This window comes from Cornus florida, unplaced genomic scaffold, assembly GCF_030987335.1.
Source record: "Cornus florida cultivar Cherokee Brave unplaced genomic scaffold, ASM3098733v1 CherokeeBrave_3.0.0_Hap2_Chr07, whole genome shotgun sequence".
Taxonomy (NCBI): domain Eukaryota; kingdom Viridiplantae; phylum Streptophyta; class Magnoliopsida; order Cornales; family Cornaceae; genus Cornus; species Cornus florida.
Genome location: NW_026775577.1, coordinates 51,675,190 through 51,697,612, shown reverse-complemented (window position 1 = coordinate 51,697,612; position 22,423 = coordinate 51,675,190). Strand labels below are relative to the sequence as shown.

The 22,423-nt window shown below is 33.9% G+C and overlaps 1 protein-coding gene across 1 annotated transcript; it reads left to right on the top strand.

The window, feature by feature from the left end:
- Nucleotides 1-20,665: 20,665 nt before the first annotated feature.
- LOC132267189 (protein SENSITIVE TO PROTON RHIZOTOXICITY 1-like) lies at nucleotides 20,666-22,202 on the top strand. Its single transcript, XM_059768272.1, has one exon. The coding sequence runs from the start codon at nucleotides 20,740-20,742 to the stop codon at nucleotides 22,009-22,011; it is 1,272 nt and encodes a 423-aa protein (XP_059624255.1). The 5' UTR covers nucleotides 20,666-20,739; the 3' UTR covers nucleotides 22,012-22,202.
- Nucleotides 22,203-22,423: the final 221 nt, after the last annotated feature.

Sequence of the window (22,423 nt, the reverse complement as noted above, 5' to 3'; positions counted from 1 at the left end):
ATCTTTGATCCTTTATAAAATAACAAAAAAATAATAAATAAAAAAAAAGAAAAAGAAAAAAAAAATCGAGTGAAAAGAATCAGCGCACCTAGAACAATAATGCTTCAATAAAAAGTTCACTTTTTGTCTTGATGATTGGTACTAGATTTGTGTGCTAGTTTGAGGGTAAGGATGTGATTAATTCTTTAGTTGGCTAAGATAGCAACACAAAAATGATTCTAGAGTTGTTTTGATTTGCATAATCATTTTCTTGATGTTTGGTGGACCATATTTACTTGCTTGATGTTGAAATTTTGGGAGATTGCTCGGAAATGTTTGAAAAATTGCATACTTGAGGTAGTTTTCTCCCAATGCTTGTTTGCAATATTGGTGCCTCTTTTGAAAGAATGAGCTTAATGTTTATGGGTACCATTTCTGGATACCCTCACGAGACTTCACTCGTCCACTAGGGGTTACCTAGGGGTTTAAAAGGCTTGTTGCATATGCTAAATGCAATCGTGTTTCCTACGAAAGTGGCGTTATCCATTTATTGTTTTCTAGCTCATAGTTGTTCATTTCATTCATTTACTTTCTAGTTCATTGCTAGGGACTAACAATATTTAAGTTTGGGGGTGTGATGAGCGCTGAAAAATGCGTATTTAAACCCCTTAAACTTAGGCATTCTAGTACATTTATCTATCTTACTTGATTTCGTATTATTTCCATTTTCAGGCACTTATCCCGAAAATAAGCTAACTCAGCCAAATAAGAGCTTAATTGAAGCAATTTTGGGATTAAACAAAGAAAGGAGCAAAGTGGAGAAAGAATGAAGCAAATGAAGCCAAAGGTGGGAAGCAGCAAAGTTCGATCGATCCAAGTTCAAGGTTCGATCGATCGAACAATGATCCATCTCAGCACTTCAAGATAGATCCAAGCCTTGACCCAAAAGCATGAAGTCCAAAAAGTTTGATCGATCCAACACCACCATTCGATCGATCAAACACTTTTGTCCTTATTCAAATGATTAATCCTATCCACAGCTGTACCACCCACTAACCACTTTTGTCTTTTTCCCAAAAATATCTCCCAAAATGTCTCGAATCTGTCTTTTCCCAAAAAGCTCAACCAGTTGGATCGATCCAACCTAAGTTCGATGGATCTTAGCCAGTTCGATCGATCTAAGTCCGAGGTTCAATCGATCGAACTTCCTCTAGTGCAAAAAAGTTAAATTTCCATCTCATTGAAAGTTGTTCTTTATCCAATCATTAGAGAATATTGTGTGCACGACTCCAGCTCATTTTGGGTGTCATTTTGACCTACCTATATAAGGATAAGGATTGCTTTTTACAAGGAAGCTAATAGACAATTCTAGGATTTAATCTCTTGGAGAGGAAGCATAGAAGAGGAGGCTAGAGACAGCATTGGAGTTCTTTATCAATAAGGAGCAGATTTCAACCATGGAGTTAGCCCTTGAGGGTTGGAGCAACATCACCATGAATGGCTTGACATCCTCTTGGGGCTAGAGTTAGCCCCAAGCATGCTTTCTATATCTTAATCTTGTGTATTATTGAGGGATTAGTGTTGTAATTGATGTTTTGACACCTTGATATATATAGATCTTTTTTATTCAATGATTTATGTGGTTTAATGCTTTCAATTGATCATTTCATTCTATCCATATGTCTATGTATGCTAGAATAGATATTCATATGCTTGTCTCTAGATTTTGTGTTATTGATGCATGTCTATGTGTATTGATGCTATAGATTTGGAGATTGTCAAAACATAGTGCTTAAAGGAATGCTCTTGCAATTCTCTTGATGGTTCATACTTATTCCTTGATGGATTGTGCTTCTCCCCTAGTTTATTTTCATGCTAGTAGTGTAGATGTAGTGTAGTTGTAGTGTAGTGCTAAATGAGAGGACAATCTATGCTTATTGTTTGATGATCCAAGCTTTTGAATGCAAGTAGCATATGTCTCTATCCTTGTGTTGTATTTGGATTGTGAGCTTAATGAAAGGATTAATAACTTGTTTTGATCTATTGTGCCTTTCACATGTTATTTAGACAATATATGCTTCATTGCTTAGATATATTGTGCCTTTCACATGATGTTTAGACAATACATGCTTAACTAGTCATCCTTGCTTATTGAATCAACCAAATACACACACACCAATATTGCAACACACCATTTGCCCTCCTTAATCACTTGTCAATGATATAGAAATGCATTGCTTGGTGGTGATCTCTAAACCCCAAGATCCCTCTCTCTCTTACTTACTCTTAAATGCATTCTTTGTTATCACTTAGTTTAATTTAATTGTTCTCTAATCAACCAACCAACCAATTGTTTGATCACTCGACCAACTAGCCCTAATAACAATTCCACGATATTGCTCAATCCTCACAATCCCTTGGGACGATCCCTACTCGCCCTAGCTATATTTTTAGTTAAGGTAGTAGTGGAAAATATAAATGTAAAACTCTTAGCCCTCGCCTTATGATGCACACACTCTTCAAGCTTGATATAGTGTAGCGACCCTCGAAAAGGATCACGTCAAAAACCCTAATTTAACATTATGAAAAATTATAATTAAATTAACCTAATTAAACAATTAATGAAAACAAATAATCCACATAAGTATATATTAATAAAACAAATAATATAATTAAATACTTAAATTATTACACAAATAGGCACAAATAGGCCAAATAATCAAATAAGTAAATAAAAATGAAATAAAATGATTAATTAAAATACCGAGACTATCCTTTAAAAATCAGGGGTATTACATAGGTTACCTGTAATTGATCGTTTAATAGACCACATAAGCCCCTCAACGAAGCTAGCACGTTTCTTCTCCTCGGTATCCACCTCCTCTGGAGCGAATAGAGATAAGCGTGTAAACTGCTACTCATACTCTGCTAATGTTGTAATACCCTTAATTTCAAAAGGATAGTCCTGGTATTTAATTTATTGTTTAAAATTGCTTTTGGTTTATTTCTTTGGTTTCATTTAATTGTTTTAATTTTTTTAGTTGCATTTGATACTTGTTTTAATTTATCTAATTGTTCTGTTTTACTTAGTTGTCGTACTTATAGATTTAATTGTTTTAATTTAATGCTATCATTATGTTCATTGAATTAATGGGATTTAATAATTTAATTGTTTTAAGTTAACTGTTTGTAAAATGACTGGTTTTCCGTGACTGTCATATAGCTTTATTTTGGGTTTATAGTTTTCATAGACAGCCGACATTAAATATATCTTAGGTTTGCTTATGGGCCGAATTATACATGGATTAGGGTTTAATGTTTAAGGTTATAAATAGGCTTATTACGGTGGTTTAGGGTTTAAGGAAACAAACAAAATAAAAACGTAAGTTCCTGTGGAGGCATAAAGGAAACAGAGAGTTTCACCGGCGAACTTGGGAAGAACCGTTGGTGTAAGGCAAGTTTTATAACTAACTCTATCTCTTTGGCCTGTATTCTTTGCATCTCTAACACAATCCCAGGATAAGTAAAAGCTAAATTAATTTACTTGGTTGCAGGAAATTTGTTGAAAACAGTATGTGTTTCCGCTTAAGTATTGTGCTTGTTTTAATTTTGTTTTGCATAATTCTTGTTCCAATGGATTTTGATTAATAAGTAATGAATTTAATTAACTTTGGAACACCCTAGGACTTAGTTTTAATCAATAATAAACTTGGTTGGAGGAACACAGTTGCCGGACACCGCCGAAATTGGAGAAGACGACGCACAGGGGGAGGAGCCTGCTCTATTTCAAGAAGAGCAGGCTCACCAAAAAGAGGAGCAGGCTCTACCTTAGGTAGAGCTGGCTCTTTAGAGTCTAGAGGTGGCTCCACCTTGTGTGGAGCCGGCTCCTTTGATTTTGCTTCCAGTTTTGATTTTCTGCAAGACCTGGGCTACAAGGATTGAATTCTTTACGTTCTAGGCTGAAAACAGATGTTTCTAAAGGTTTTCAGTAAGGTCTAAATCTATATTAAATTTTCAGAAGGCCTGGTAATTCATAATCTTCCATAAGAAACTAAAATAGGGAACAGCCGGAAACTCTTAGGAAAGAGATCAATATTACTGTGATGTGGACAATTCAAGTTGCTTGTTTTAAAATTTAGCAATTGAATTAGGAATTTTATGTTTAAATCATATGACAGTGGTATAGGATTAAGCATCTCAATTTATATAATGCCGGTTATGCTTAACAGAAAATTAGTTGATGTTTACAAGTTAGTATGTGTTATTAGCGTACCAAATGATATGGAGTAGTTTATGGTAGCATGCTAATTATGATATTGATATTAGTATGCTACAGGGAATTAAAGGATGGATTACACTTATTTTCTGCATTCTTAAACTGTTAGAGAATCATGTACTATTCATATATGACAAGCATGCTATTTATACATTCTTGATGTACTTGTTATGGATGTGTGGACATTGATATTTATAATATCATCTGTATTATTAACAATTGGATGGATGGTGTTATACTTGTTATGGATTTGTTGATATTGATATTAATATGGTCATTTGTATTATCAACAACTGGATGGATGGTTGTATGCACCGGCATAGAATGGTGACATACTAGGAGGATTAGCTCAAAAACGCTAAGTCCTACCTACTCTAGATTAAGGGATGGATTAACTACAAAAGTTAAGTCCTACCTGTATTTTGTGTCAGATCACTAAATAGCTGAGTGGCACTTTGGTTTGGAATGTAATTTAAATATATTTTTATGATACCACGAGATGAGCCTGAGTCTCTGAGTCGTTAGTTAGGGAGCGTATATGCATTGGGATGCATAGCTGGCTATGATGGTTGGATGTGTACCCTGCTAGGTCTAGGTAGTCATGCCCACCCCAGGTGCGTTTTGCATGGTGCCTACTAGTCAGGTTGAGACGGGCCTGTAGTCTAGTGAGAGTCCTGTAGTGTGATTATATATATATATATATATATATATATATATATATATATATATATATCTACGGACTATTTAGCTATTGTTGGATTGGTTAGGATGTACATGCGTATCGGGTCTCTACTTGGGTAGTAGTAGTAGTATAGAATTTGTTAGTGGGCCTGACCCACTTATCATTTTTTCAGGTATTGGGCGTTTCCAGTCTTAGGGCTTGTTCGAGCTGAGCAGAGATGATCTTCTATTCTATCGACGACGTAGGACTTCTTTCCAGATATTAGATTTGGATTTTATGTTTCAGTTTACTTTCATTTAGTTTGGAGTTTTATTAGGGGTTCACTAGAGATGGATTCCTGAGTTGTTAAACTTATGGAGGTTTTGGATCATCAGGTTTTAATATTTATATTTGAGGATTTTTAATTTAGTATTCTTTTAGTGTATTACTTTTATCTCTTATTTCTCTTTGTATTCTGTGTTCGTTAAAATATTAATTGTCTGATATCCCTCGGGTTTGGGCCTGGGCCTGATCAACCCGTGTCTCGGATTCGAGGGGTATCACAAATGTCATGTTCTCCTGCTCTGAGTTAAGGAACTCCTTCTTCAAAGCTGTCCTGATCGCATATGGAAAGTACTTCTCATCGAAGCGAACACTGAACTGATAACCTCCGCTGACTCCCACCACTGAAGTGCATCTCTGACAAGCTTGAAGGTAGCAAGTATCTGTTTATGAACCTCTCACCATACAAAGATGTCGCTCGATGTTCTTCTTCCATTGGTGAGCTACTTTCGCATTGGTGGAGTCTGAGAATTCAGGTAGGCTCCCCTTTGTGAAAGAACTCCTAGCCTTCTCCCAAGGATTTGTCTGAACACCTGGTGTCGGTATAGGTACCTGTTGAATCTGTGGCTGATTGCGAAATACAGCTGCTACACCTGCTTCTATAGCCCGAGCAATGAGGTCATTTATATTGGGAAGATACTCTAGATCCCTGCCCTGATTGTAGCCCCGATCTTGAGACTCCTGAGTAGTCTACTGTACTTCTTCTGCTCAATGTGCAACTGACCATCTTTCTCCTACTCCTCCTTCTGAAACCCATGCAGTTATTGCTCTTCCTCCATTTGTTGACGCCGTAGGAAATCCTGCTGCCTACGTGCCGCTCCCCTTCGCTGTCTGTTTCTCTAATTGTCCCGTCCTCTTCTAGCGTTAACCATTTTGTTAACATAGAAAGCCAAACATCAGTACGATTTAAGCGAACTGTAAAAGAATACAATGAATCCTAAATATAGGCTCTAAAACGAAAGTCTTAAAACGATAGATCTCTAGAAATGCTTGAACCTGGAGTTCTCTGATACCAACTGTGATACCCATCAATTCTAGAGCCACGGGTGATCAAGTCCGAGTACAGATCTGAGGGATACCAAACAATTAAAGTATTTAATCGAACACATAATACAAAATGAATTAAAAATAAATAAATAAATGAAAGAACTAAATAATTAATCCTCCAAACGAAAAATTCAAAACCTCTGATAACATTACAACTCGGAAATCCATCTAGTGAACCCCTAATGATATCTCAACTGAAATAACTGAAAAAAAATATAATCTGAAACTAAAACATAAAGAAAATCCTACGTAAAATCGGAAGACTGATGTGGACTGTCTCTGCTCAGCACGAACAAGCTCTAAATCTGAAACTAACGAACACCTAAAAAATAATAGTGGGTCAGGCCATGAACAAGTTCTTTTTACAACAACCCAAACAGAGACCGGAGAAACTACACATTTATAGCTAACTCATGCAATAACTACATAGTCCATAAATATATATACACACAAAAGGAAGTTCACTAGACTATAGGGTTGCCTCAACCTGAATAGTAGGTAACATGTAAAACGCACATATAGTGGGCATGAGTACCTAGACCTACCAGGGCATACAACTACACTATATCTAGCTACACATCCCTGGCAATATACGCATCCTAACCACTGATCCTGAGGCTCAAACTCATATCATGGCGCGCGCGCGCACACACACACACACACACACACACACACACACATATATATAACATCCATCATATCCAACATAAAGTAAACCACTATGTGTCATCCAACTTGTTCAATTGACCTGACACGAGTATAAATAGGACTTAACATTTTAGTTAATCCATTCCTTTATACAAAAATGGGTAGGACTTAGCTGATAAGTTAATCTGTCCCCAAAGTGCCACCATCCCATACTGGTGCATTACATCCATACAATCCAATAGTTGATGTAATAACTAAAGAAATGCATCAAATAATCCAGAAACAAACATAATAACAGAATATCATGCTATCACAAAACAGGAATGACTTATAATTTATTTAAGCTTCCTATATCATGTATCCTACATAAACTAAATCTTAAACATATTAATATTTTATTTCACAATCAAGTAAGCATTCTCCAATTACAATTCATTCTAAATATTTAATTTCAATTACTAGAACAAATTAAAAAGATTAAATCCATTCATTCTATAAAACATTCTAATTGCATGCATTGTTATGGTCAAGTCTTTTTAACAATTTATTTAACTCCTACCTAGTTCCTATTTAATGTTTAGAAACCTTCAAAATCAATTAATATCAATTTAACGCTGTTTATAAAAATTTTCGAGGTACGGATCGAGCTTTTATCCTAATGGCTCGAACTTTCTATCCATGGCTCGTGTTTTCTATCAATAGCTCGAGCTTTTTGTCCATGGCTCGAGCTATACATCAATAACTCGAGCTTTGCATCTAATGCTCGAGTTTTTCACCTATAGCTCGAGCTTTTCTTTCAAGGCTCGAACTTTTTATCCGTAGCTCAAGCACTGTAACAACGGATCGAATACTGTTTACGTGATTCAACTCAGAAATTTTACTATAAATCCATTCTTCACTGTTTAAGGGTTCTAAAGCATGTTTTTAAGTCCCATCAACAAGAAGCATGAAATTACATCATTATAACATATAGAAATCCACAAAGAAATCAAATCTAATTCATGAATTTATCAATTCACACAACAAGAACAACCATGGAAAATAATTTACAAAACCTATGTTCTTGATCAATTATATTATAAATTTCAATTTTAATTGTTCTTTAAACAATCCTAAAATTATACTAAAGATATATAATTTACAAATAAAAGGAGAAGTGTAGAACAAAAACTTGTCTTTAGGGATTTGATAAAAATTCTAGCCTCCTTCTTCCTCTTTCTCTTCCTTCTTTTTCCTTCTTTCTCTTTCTCCTCTCTAAAAATATTACGTGATATATTTCTAATCACCTTTTTCAACCCTATAGTTATATATTTATAGGCTAAATAATTACCCTACTCATTTTCCCAATCCAAGTCAACTTAATAAAGAAAATTAATAAAATTAAAATATTAAAAAGGTAAGTAAAATATGTTTTTTTTTTTTCCTAGTTGGTACGCACACACACATGTCTCTTTTGAGACTTAAACCCCTGACCTCCCTTTGGGAGGTAAGAGACTGATACCGCTAGGCCACTAGCTCGTTGGTAACTAAAATACGTTACGTGTAATCTATATATATTCTTATTAAATAAATATATAAATATACATACATCAGATTATTTATTAATACTAATGTTACCATAACCTTAATTAATAAATTACTTTCCTATTATATATATACACACACACACACACACACACACACACACATTCATATATACATATACAACTATCCATGAGTAATTATACATACTCATCAAACCCCTTATCCAAGTAGTTCATGAAACTCAATTGGTTGGCCCTTTACTACTAACCATAAAAATAAAATAAAATAAAATAAAATAAAATAAAATAAACATTTAATTACTTAATTTATAATTAATTACAAATAAACAACATATTAATTAAACCAACTAATTCAAATAACATTCAAACACATAATCAGTTAAATCAAATAATACATTTAAACAAATAAAATATTTAATTAAATAATTTGATTAAATACGCAATAAAAAAATCACTTAAACAAATAAATAAATAAAATGTAACTAAAATATTTAAAAATAATGCCGAGACTATCCTTTTAAAATTAAGGGTATTACATTTACTAATTATTATTTTTGACAAACAAATGTTTATTGTGATCAAGCCGAAAATAACCAAAGGTACCAAAATAAATATATTAATTTAGTAGTCGGATTGATGGCTTTATTTATCCGATAACTAATTATGCATAGAGGGGTCAAAATAAAACATTGACTTAGAGGTTATTTACTATTTAATTGGAGTTCAATTAATTTCTTTTAGTTGGGTAGAAATTGATTTATAAATTAATTGAATTGGGTCCATAGTATAATGGACTGGATCAATTATTAATTCATTATAGTCAAGGAAATAGTAAGCCCAAGGGATTCTCACCCATAGCCCAATTTGATGTTGGAGACCCATTAGATTTGAGATATCACGTGAATGTTAGAGATTGAGAAATATATTGTCTTCATTTTTATTTTGACTAGATATACATGAGGTCCATGTGTTTTTTGGGGTTAGGCCTTTGTGCATAATTTTAGAAGATAAGAAAAATATTTCTCTCTAAGATTTTAGGGTTAGTGTTCTTATCTAAAGGAGGCTCCCATAAGCTTTGTCTCTAAGGTCATTCATTGAGGTTTATGGGTGATTCCTAAAGGCAAGGTCACTACCAAAAAGATGGAGATCCAAGGAAAAGGCTTCTAGCTAAGAGATCTACAATAAGTGAGAACATTCACTTTATATAAGGGATTTAAGGTTTACTCAAACGTTGATGTAAGTTTACTAACTCTAAATGAATGGATTATCATCTTCTTCATGCATAAAACTTGTTTCTACACATGAATTAAGATCTTTATTTGAAAATCCCTTTAAAAGTTTTTTAAACTTTCATTTCCCTAATAATGGTCTTAGAGCTTGGTTTGTGTGATACCCCTCGGATCCGAGACGCGGGTTGATCAGGTCCGGCCCAAACCCGAGAGAAGTATCAAACAATTAAAGTATTTTAAATCGAACACAGAATAGAAATTTAAGAATTTAAATAAAGAAATCCAAGAGAAAAATAAAATCCTTCAACGGTAAATAATATTAATTTAATCCTCCAAAACCTTCAAGGTTACAACTTGGGAATCCAAACAGTGGACCCCTAAAGAAAATCTCAACTGAACTGAAACTGAAAACATCAAGCTAGAAGTATCGAGAGAAATCCTATGTAAGCAGATGAACGTGAGACTGTCCCCAACAAGCACGATCAAGCTCTAAGGCTGGAACCAACCTGCACCTAAAAAAATAATAGAAGAGTGGGTCAGGCCCACGAACAAGTTCTAATCTAACTGCGATCCAAACGGTGACCCGATATGCAGATACACCCTAGATATCTCAATAATATCTAATTAGTCCATACATATATATATCCACACTAAAGGACATTCACTAGACTATAATAGAGGTCTCAACCTGAATAGAAGGTAACATACGAAAACGCACCCAAGGGTGGGCATGAGTACCTAGACCTAACAGGGTACACCTCAACCTACTATAGTCAGCTACGCATCCATTGCATATACGCACCTTAACCAACGAGTATGAATCTCAAGCTCGTCTCGTGGTACCATACACATATATCTAAATTCCGTCCCAAAACCAGGTATGCCATTCAATTACTTATTGAACGGACACACTTTATACAAACTAGTTAGTCACTCAACTTATTTGCAGTTGATATGACCCACCACAATCCACTAATCCAGGAAGTCACCCAACTTAGTTGCAGTTGATCTGACTTAGTCACAAATAGGATTCAATATCTTTCAATCCATTCCTTTAGTCCATTAGGTTAGGTTTATGCGTTTTGAGCTAAACCATCCCTAGTATGTCACCGTCCCATGCCGGTACATACAATCCTCCACATCCGTGTAAATTACAACATATATACCAGTTTAGTAATTTACAGTCCAAGACTATTTCCCAAAGAATTGCAGAAAAATAATTAATATTTCAACAACTAAAACCAAGCATTAATCCATTTAAAGTTTAATATTCCAACAACCACCTCCAAAACCATAATCCAATTCCAAGCCAAAAAAATCTTTTCCATCCATTATTCACATTCAAAAAGGTTTAAATTCGTATTATGCATTCGACTTGTCTACCTGTATAAACCATGCACTGAGAACCCTTAAGAACACCCAAGTGACATGTTAAACTCCTTCATTTAGTTCCAACTCAGTCCCAGACTCACAACCCTCCAACAGTAGCAAGTAATTCGTAATAAAAAAAAAAAAAAAATCAAAAATCAAATTCCAAGAGAGCCTGCTCAATTTTTGGAAAGAGCAGGCTCTTTTAGAGCCTTGAGCCGGCTCCTTTGCCCCATGGAGCCGGCTCTTTACCTAGAAAAGAGGAGGGAGCCGGCTCCCTCCATCCATTGAGCCTTCTCCTTTGCCTCTTTTGTATTACCAACGCCAGTTCACTTTCTGCTTGAATTTTGCTTCATTATGTCCGTGTATTCTTTCCCCGATTAATTCCTAGCCCTCTGTTGGTTACTTACAGTGATCTTAGAGGTTCAATACTATCCTAATATCATCTCCCAAGCTTGATTACAGCAATTTAAATCAATTAAAAGAAGTAAACTTGCTACGGAACTAAACATGTTTCTATGCAAAAACTGAAACCTCATACATGGATTACAACGAAGCAAAATGCAACGGAGATCTAAAACAGAAATAGCAACCTTCCTATGAGATTTACATAACTCCCGTAGTCTTTCCATACTTAGTTTACAGTAGTTGCAATAAAAAACAGAGACAAAAACTACGACAAAAACCCTCATGCTTAAAGGACATAAAACTGAACCAACTTGCATGCACTGTAACAGATATTGCAGAAATCATCACAGAAATAATTCAAAGCATACATATGATTAATTTGATGTATAACATACATGAATGATTTAGTTGTTAATTTCCTTAAAACCCTAGAGCATATCTAGGTGCACAGAACACGGCTCAAAGGGAAAGAGAAAGATAGAACTTGCCTGAATAGGTTTGCAAACAAACACTTGTTACCGTTGGTCTCAGTTTTTCGACATCCACTGAAACTTGTCTAACCTCCTAGAACCTCTGCTCCTTCCTTCTCCTTGGTTAAACCTTGGAACCCCAGTCGAAATTCTCACAAACTGCTCTGTTCTCACCAAAACTCCCTCTGTAACTCTCTCTATTTGGCAGACTTTTCCGTGTAAAAGCTACGACAATATGTAACCCTAGGTTTAACATATACTGAGGTATTTATAATTGCAAGATTAAAACCCTAATCCACAGAGCCCTAACTTCGTCGGCTCACAAAGTAACCCAGTTTAGATACATATCATATGCTTATGAGACGGCTCCAAAAACCCTAACTAAAATGTATCTAAAACCCTAGTTAATGGGAATTACATAATTACCCTGTTCAAAAATTAAATACTTAATAAATAATTAATTTAATAAAACCCATTAATTAAATCAAATAAGCAAGCAACGAATCACTTAAAACACATAAAATAAATAATCAAGCAACGAATCAATTATAACACATAAAACGCAAATAAAGAATAAACTACAATTAAAGAATAATTTAAATAATAAATCAACTAATGCACATAAAAAAAATAAAATCCAATTTAAACAATAAATTAAATACCAGGACTATCCTTTTGAAATTAGGGGTATTACAGTTTGATTCCCTAACAATGGTATCAGAGCTTAGTTTAATATATATATTTTCTTTCTCTAGATTTTTAGGGTTAGCGTTCTCATCTAATGGAGACTCCTACAAGCTTAGCTCTCCAATGTCATTCATGGAGGTTTATGGGTAATTTCTGAAGGCAAAATCACTACCAAAAAGATGGAGATCCAAGGAAAAAACATCTAGTTAAGGGATTTACAATAAGTGAGAACATTTACTTTAGAGAAGAGATTTAAGGTTTACTCAAACATTGATGTAAGTTTACTAATTCTAAATGAATGGATCATCATTTTCTTCATGCATAAAACTTGTTTCTACACATGAATCAAGATATTTATTTGAAAATCCATCTAAAAGTTTTTTGAACTTCCATTTCACTAACATGCGCAATCTCACACCGCCTAGGTAAGGGAAAAGTGAGTGCATATATGTGGTGGTGTTATCTCCAATCGGTATGAGGCCATTTGGGGTAAAGCCAATATCAAAATCGTACGGGTTTGGACACAAAATAGACAATATCATACCATGTGGTAGAATGGGTCGTGTGATACCCCTCGATTCTAGAGCCACGGGTGATCAAGTCCGAGCATAGATCTGAGGGATATCAAACAATTAAGTACATAAACAAGCATTTGATTACAAAAGAAATAACTAAGAATAAATAAAATAGCAGAAAAGAAAACTAAATAATAAATCCTACAAATGAAATATCAAAAACCCTTAATATCATTACAACTCGGGAATCTATCTAGTGGACCCCTAATGATAACCCAACTAAAACAACTGAAAGGAAATAATCCGAAACTAAAACATAAAGAGAACCATACGTAGAATTGGAAGAATGATATGGACTGTCTCTGCTCAGCACGAACAAACTCTATGTCTGAAATTGACAAACACCTGAAAAATAATAATAGTGGGTCAGGCCCACGAATAAGTTCTTTGTATGACAACCCAAACAGAGACCGGAGAAACTATATATCCATAGCTAACCCATGCAATAACTATATAGTCCTTAATACATATACACACTAAAGGAACTTCACTAGACTATATGGTTGCCTCAACCTAAATAGTAGGCAACATGTAAAATGCACATATAGTGGGCATGAGTACGTAGACCTATCAGGGCACACAACCACATTATATCTAACTACACATCCCTGGCAATATACGCACCCTCTCCACTAATCCTGAGGCTCAAACTTATATCATGACATATGTCTATATATATATATAAAATATATTATATCCAATCTAAAGTAATCCACTATGTATCATCCAACTTGTTCAGTTAACCTAACACAAATATAAGTAGGACTTAACATTTTAGTTAATCCGTTCCCTTATAAAATAGGTAGGACTTAACTGATAAGTTAATCCATTCTTAGAGTGCCACCATCCCATACTGGTGCACTACATCCACACAGTCTAATAATTACAATTAAAGAAGTATATCGAATAATTCAGAAATAACCATAATAATATAAAATCATGTTATCATAAAATAGGAATGACTTATAATTTATTTAAGCTTCCTACATCGCATATCCTACACAAACTGAATCTTAAACATACTGATATCTTACTATACAGTCAAGTAAGCATTCTCCCAATACAATTCATGTTACACATTTTATTTTAATTGTTAGAACAAAATAAAGTTTGTTACAGCATACATAACAAACTTTATAAGTCATTCCTATTTTATGATAACATAGAATAGCATGCATTGTTATATTTAAGTTTGTTTAGAATTTATTTAAACTCATATCTAATCCTTATTTGATATTTAGGACCCCTCAAATTCAATTAAAATTAATTCAACACTGTTTACGAAACTTCCCCAGGTAAGACTCGAGCTTTTGTCCTAATTACTCGAGCTTTCTACTTCAGGCTCGAGCTTTTCTTTTTAGGCTCGAGCTTTGCCTCCAAGGCTCGAGCACTATATCAATGAATCAAACACTGTTTATGCGATTCAACCCAGAATTCTACCGTGAACCCAATCTTTATTGTTTAAGGATTCTAAGGCATATTTCTATATTCCATCAATATTCAGATTTGAAAATACATCATTTAAAACATGTATAAACTCATAAAGAAATCAAATTAAATCCATGAATTTATCAATTCACACAATAAGAATAACCATGAAAAATATAATTTATAAAACCTATGTTCTAGATCAATTAAATTATAAATTTCAGTTTTAATTATTCTTTAAATAATCTTAAGATTATACTAGAGATATAAATTCCACAGATCAAAGTAGAAGTGTAGAACAAGAACTTGTCTTTAGGGATTTGATAAAAATTTTAACCTCATTCTTCCTCTTTCTCTTCATTCTTTCTCGATCTCTCCCTAAAATATATTACGTGATATATTTCTAATCCTCTTTTCAACCCTATAGTTATATATTTATAGGCTAAATAATAACCCTACTCCTTTTCCCAATTCACATCAAATTAATAAAGAAAATAATAAAATTAAAATACTAAAAAGGTAACTAAAATATATGTTACGCATAATCTATGTATATCCTTTTTATATAAATAAAATAAATAAATCAGATTATCACTAAATGACTTTCCTTCTATATATATGTATATTTATTTCTAAATATATACATATACACTATCTATGGGTAATTATCCGTACCCTTTAAACTCCTTATCCAAGTAATTCATAAAACTCAATTGGTTGACCTATGACTACTATCCATAACTATTAAAATAAAATAAAATAAAATAAAATAATCATTTAAAACATTTAATTCCTAATCATTAATTACAAGAAAATACTTAACATTTAAGTAAACAAATACACATCATTTAATACATTATTCAATTAAACAAGTATTTTAAATAAATACATAATCAATTAATTCATATAAACAATTAAACAAATAGCCAAGAATTAAATCAAATAAAAATTAAAAACACAATTAAAAATAATTAATAAAATACCGAGACTATCATTTTAAAATTAGGGGTATTACAGGTCGTTATAGTGGTGGTGATGGTGACGATAGCGGTAGTGGTGGCGGTGATGGTGACAGATCATAGAGGATATGCTTCGGTCGTGTGTTCTTGATTTCAAGGGCCACTGGGAGGATTGCCTACCACTTGTGGAGCTGTCATTCCTTGTCTAATAGAAACTCTTTTTATCAATTAATAAATATTTATTTATTAGTCTGGGGAGGGTCAGATGTACACAGCCTTACCTCCGCATAGAAAGATTGTTTCCAGTGTTGAACTCATGGATGGTGGTGGCAATGACAATGGTGATAGGCAATGGGGAAAAAAAAAAAAAAAAAAAGAATTTTAAGAAGAAAAAAAATTAGTCTAATTGAAGAAAGGAAGTTTAACTTCTCTTTTAAGAAAATTAAAGGAATCCAAAAAGTAAAGGAGAAATTTTTTAAAATTAAAAAGTTCAGGGGGCATTATATAGAAATTTTTTTTTATATAAATAAACAATCAAAAAATTTATCTTATATTTACGGACAGTAGAGTCAATTCAGGATGCACGTGCCCTTCCTAGACCTTAATTGCCTCACCTGATAGAGTTGTAAGATATAAGGAGAGAAAAGACAAAGAAAGCGTAATATAAGGAGGGAAGGTTCCGAAGGACATATGGATATTTTGTTTATTAAAATATGAAGTTGGAGCGTTAAAGGTGGTTTATGGAGCCCCTTTTTAAATTTAAATTCTCATATTGTGAAATTGTGAATGGTGGCAAAAGAAAAGTGACATGGTCTTAAACAGAGGAAGAGAATCAAAGAGGATGGTCAACGGTGAATAGCAGATGACTTCTCTCAGGCCATGTGTGAAAGAAGGCGTGAGTATGTGAGAAGAGAAAGGGCAGTTTCGTCATAGGGATTTTAAGTGAACATTCATTTCTCTGTGTTTATATAATTATATGATTATATCTATTTATGAGTAACGTTAATAAGTAAATCGAGACCGCTTCATTGAGTTAAAAATCTTTTGCCATCTTTTTTATAATATTTAATTATTTTAAATATTATTTAATAATTTAGTTGATCCAATATTCAATTTTTCGAACAAGTCTGTTCGTATACGAATTTCTTTTTTCCACTTTTATTTACCACTAAAGTAGTCTAAAGTGTTTGTTTGAAAGTTCTAAAGTCGTCTAAGTTAACTGTCAAAGTCCAAACGCCTTGAATGGTATATCTGTCCAATTGTAAGCAAATGACCCCTCTGACCTTGAGGGGGCATTCTTTAGCCCCTTTGGCTGTTTTTACTTCGTAGCCTTTGAGGGGCATTCTTTCTTTCAGAAGGTTTAAAAATAATAAAATAATAAAATAATAATAATAAATATAAATATAAATATAAATATAAATTGTAAGCAATGACGCAGAAGAAGGAGAAAAATGCCTACACTAATTTGGAATTTTGGACTATAGACCAAGGGAAAAGCCGATAAATTTAGTGGTATCTTTTCATCTTTCAAATTAGAATGTTATGTTGTGTTTGGTACGCATAAATGTAATAAAATACAAGTAAGAATGAAAAGGACTGAAATAATCATTTTCAATAAATTTGGTTCAATTATGAAATGGGTATGAATGGAATAATAATAATCATTTTAATATTTGGTTAGATCAATTTAAAATTAAAAATGAAATGAATTTTAAATTGAATTATCTTAAATACCCCTTAAATAAATTAAATTAGCAAAATAACATTTTTTAATATATTTTTTTTTTTTTGAAAGAAATGGTAGCTGTGGCTGATGACACTGACGATGGTGGTGGAGTTGAAAAGCAATAATAGTATAGGTAGTGGTAGTGAAAGACGGCAGCGGTGGTTTAAGTTTTCTTGAAAACATGTGAGTAAATTTTTTTTTTTTTACGATAATTTTAAAAAAAAAAAAAATTAAAATGTGTGATGTGGACTCAACAATCTTCCATGGACCCGAAAAAAAACAAAGGGTGTGATGTGGACTCAACAATCTACCATGGACCATAAATTATACGGAGTACCAAAGAAAAATCACTCATAGTGCATGCTACAAGGAGACATTTTTTTATTTATTATTTATTTATTTGGTGTCACTTTTAATATCTTCTTATTATGACCTTTCTCAATAACTCTATTAAAGAATATTTTTTATCTGATTTATGCGCTAAATGATGGAACCCACGACTTTAAGTCGCACCCCACTCGTGAGTCGTGACTTGAACTTCTCCTCCTCCCAATGTTTAGACTGATTACACTCCAATCAGTTCACGCTGGTTTAATTTTTTAGATGAATCAAAATCAAATTAGTTTTAATTGTTGTTGAAATATCGAAAATTTGAACCAAATCATATATGGCTTAGGTTGGTTTTGACTATTATAAAATCATGATCTTAAATACATTTTGGAATTGGACTTAGGTTGCTCGGGTTAGTCCCCCTAAGTCCAACTTTCATCACAAAATGGGATCAATTTGTACAATTCAATTTGATCCAATCGAATTGGCTAATTTTAATAATTTTTTGTATACTCCTAGTACAGTCAATCATAATTAAGGTAGGAATGTAAAAGAATCGATAGAATCATTAGGAACCAGAATCGGTGCATCGGTTCCGATTTTGGCTCTAAATTTTGGAATCGCTAGGAACGGTTCTGATTCCAAAACCGTACTAATAATTATATATACTTATTTTTTAATTATATAATTACTAATATATATGCTTATTGATGCTTGTTTTGCTATAAATATAACCCAATTTATTGCCTTAGTCAACATATTGCTAAAAATAATAAAAAATAAAAATAAATAAAGGGAACTGGAAACCAGAACTAGAACCAAATCGAAAATGAAACTGGAATTGTGGAATCGGTTCGATTCGGTTCTTGTTCCATGTCTAAACGGTTCCGATTCAAATTCCTAAGAACCTTTGATTTCGGTTCCGATTCTATTAGGAATCGTACTGAACCGAACAACACGCACTCCTAAATTGAGGTCCAGATGGGGTATGTGCCCCACTTCAACTTTTAAAAATTTGCATTTTTATATGTATAGTTCTTTAAAATTTTAAAATTGCCTCCCTCAAATTTTTTAAAATTACATTTTTGTATGTATAATTCTTTAAAATTTTATAATTGCCCATAGTTAATTTTTGTTTTTTTATTACATTATGTACCCCCCAACATAATACTTTAATTTGTGAAGTAGTGAACCTTAATTATTATGATTTTTTTTTAGCTAAAAGAAAATGAAAATAGAAAAGAAAATAACCTTTTGTTTTTCACGAAGAAGATAAGAAATATATATATATAGTTGAACCTTTCTTTTCATTACCTAAAACATCCTTTGACACGCCACTCGACAATGTTTTCAATGGACTGCCACTTTAACGAAAATAAATAGATAATAAATGAAAAGTCACTTTACCAGATAAGAGCATGCGCATCATAAGAAGTGAAGAGTCGTTTCATTAATTAAATAATAAATTAGGAGTGAACCTCTGGTTAACTTTAAATATATAAAAAAAGTGCTAATTCAACATTTTTCTACTTTTTATTTATTTATTTATTTATTTTTGAATTTATTTTTTGAAAATTTAAAACTGAATTAAATAAGTAATTCCGAAGTTTTAATAGTTTGTCACGTGTCTATCTAAAGCTTTAAATTTGAAAGAAAAAAAACAGAAGGATAAAACAACCCTTAACTTTTTATTTTTATTTTTTATATTTAAAATTAAAAAAAAATGATACAATGTTGATTTATTATTTTATACTTGCCTCAAGGTGCACACGGTTCATTTGTGAATTAAAACTAGTCCCATCACAACGATTCCAATGTAATTAAAAGCAAACGAAACTAATCCAAAATGTCCAATAGGGGCTTGGATTGGTTTAATTATAGAATTGAGCTTAATTACCTTAAAATATAATTTAATAATAATTAAGTTAGCTTAAATCAAATTTACTTATATCCAATTTTTATAAACAAAATAAAACTTCTTGTTCGAGGTGGAGAGTGCATTTCTAACTTTTAAAATCTAAAAATAAAATGGTAATAATGTAATATGTTGACAAGAGCTAGAATATTGTTTTATGAGTAGAAAATAACTCCGTTCATCTCACATAAAATGTCCTTTTTTCATAATTTAATTTTTTAAGGTGACTTTTAATGTGTTTTTTTTAATTATTATTATTATATTGAGAGTGAATGAATTATTGATTTACTCATAAAAGTACTTAATTGAAATAAGCTATATGTTTTTAATAAAATTGAATCAAATTGATGATTTAAACCCAAGTCATATAAAGTGTAAGCAAGAGCGAGAGCAAATTCATAAGTCAGAGTGAGAGAGTAGCATAATTAAGTCATAAGTAGTAAAAATTTGAATGAAAGCCCACGTGAAAGATAAAAACAAAAAAAATTGTATGACTTAGATTTAAACCGTATTATCATCAATATAATTGTTATGATATCATTGAATTACCCTAAAATGGATTAACAATTTGGGACTATATATATATATATATATATTTTTGAATGGTTTGTGTTTTTTTTTGGCCCCCTTTTTGAATGAATATATATATATATATATATATTTGACAAATAATATACATCCAAAAATATCATAGGCCACCAGAAGATAGACAAGGACATTTGTGAACGATAAATTAACAGTTTTGTTATATCCTTTGATTATTTATTTATTTATTTATTAAAAGTGGACTTCTATCATTACGCATAAAAAGACAAATATTGTCCAAAACTTCAAGTATTGGTGGACACCACATGTGATATAAGTAACTATTACGTGGACTTGCCATGTCAGCCGTAAGTCGAGATTCTATTGCCAAGTCAGCATCACACGCTTACTAGGTCCCACATGCTTTGAACCCCGCACACCATAGATCTTTACACCCCTTACTTATTTGGACGGTCAAGATTAATAAAATCCAGACGACACGTGTCCACCACGAGCCTGTCCCAAATATTTGGTCATTTCACTCCCACCAAGGGTCAACACCGACGACACTATATATCACTCCGCCCACTCAGACGGGACGAAAAAACCTATCTATCTAACGATGTCATACTCCGGCGGGTCTTGTCAGATTCCGGCCACCACCGAACCTTCACCCAAACCACCCGGAGATCCTCTCCAGCATCCTCCGGGAAGCGTCGGCGGCGGCGCAGACCCTAGTCTGCCGCTCCGCAACCTCTCTTCAGTCCGGGAGAGAATGGACTCTCTCCAACGCTTCCTCTCCGATTCGGTCACCAACAACACTCTGATCGGCAAGGACCAGATGGAGGTCGTCTCCGCCGAGATCGCCGCCGCCATCCATCAGGTCGTCGTGAATGGCGCCGCTCTCCTCGCGTGCTCTCAATCCCAGGAGTTCGCTCCGAAATCTGTCCCGATTCCAAAACCCAGTTCAACGATCGAGTCAATGAATCAGAAGAGTTCAACAAGCACGAACACAGATCTGAAGTGTTCGAGCAGTTTCGGGAGTGAATTTGCTGAGATTCGGATGAAGTCAACCAATCAACCAGCGGATCTGACGGTCGAAGCTATGGATGAAGATATGATCGGGAGTGAAGATTGGGAGATCATCGAGCTCGACGCAGTGGAGTTGCTAGCGGAGCACATTCACTTCTGCGACATATGTGGCAAGGGGTTCAAGCGCGACGCGAATCTGCGGATGCACATGAGAGCGCACGGGAACGAGTTCAAGACGCCGGCGGCGCTGGCCAAGCCGGAGAGGTCCGCCGCCGAGTCGCGACGGCGGAGGACGACGAGGTTTTCGTGCCCGTACCTGGGGTGTAACCGGAACAAATCGCACAAGAAGTTCAGGCCGTTGAAGTCCGCCATCTGCGTCAAGAATCACTTCAAGAGGAGTCACTGCCCCAAGATCTATTCGTGCAATGAATGCAACAAGAAGAGCTTCTCGGTGGTTGCGGATTTGAAGAGCCACTTGAAGCATTGTGGGAAGTCCAAGTGGAGGTGCTCTTGTGGGACTAGCTTCTCCCGGAAGGACAAGTTGTTTGGTCACATGGCGTTGTTCGAGGGTCATATGCCGGCGGTTGTGCCGGACGAGGAGGAGGAGAAGGCGGCAGCGGCGGCGGACGCCGCTGCCGCAGCCGCGGCCGCGGCCGCGGAGGACGAAGAGGGTGGAGTGAAGGGAATGGAATTGGGGGCGAATAGTATTGACAATGGGTTCTTTGAAGGACTGATTGAGGGTTTTGGTTCAATTGAGAACTACTTCTTACAAGATGAATTGGGATTCTCTAACGGTGGTGGTGGTGGTGGTGGTGGTGGTGGTGGTTTTGGTACTGATATGAATGAGTTCTATCAGTTTTGAAGCTGCCACCTTCATATGTAAGTATCTGCTGTAGTGTTATGTAGGGTATATATGTAATATATTCTTTCTATGCACTAATAAAATTTTGACTCTTGTTGTTGAGATTAGTATGTTCTTTTGTTCATCACATCTATTGTATTGGTTGCTTTTCTAATTCTCAATAAAGGGCTTATTTCATTTTGTTGCCTAAATTTGGTTCTTATGTTAAGATTACCGATTTGAGTTTTTATGATCTTGATTGTGTGCAAGAGAAATTCATTTTGGGGGTAAGAGATTTTAGGCTTTAATATGTGGATTAAATATTGATATGATCAATTTTGATCGTGAGGTATAGAAAGAGATTGGTTAAGATGAATCTTGGGAGTTGATAAAGGTTAATCTTAATGTGGAATAAAGATTGAAATAATTTATA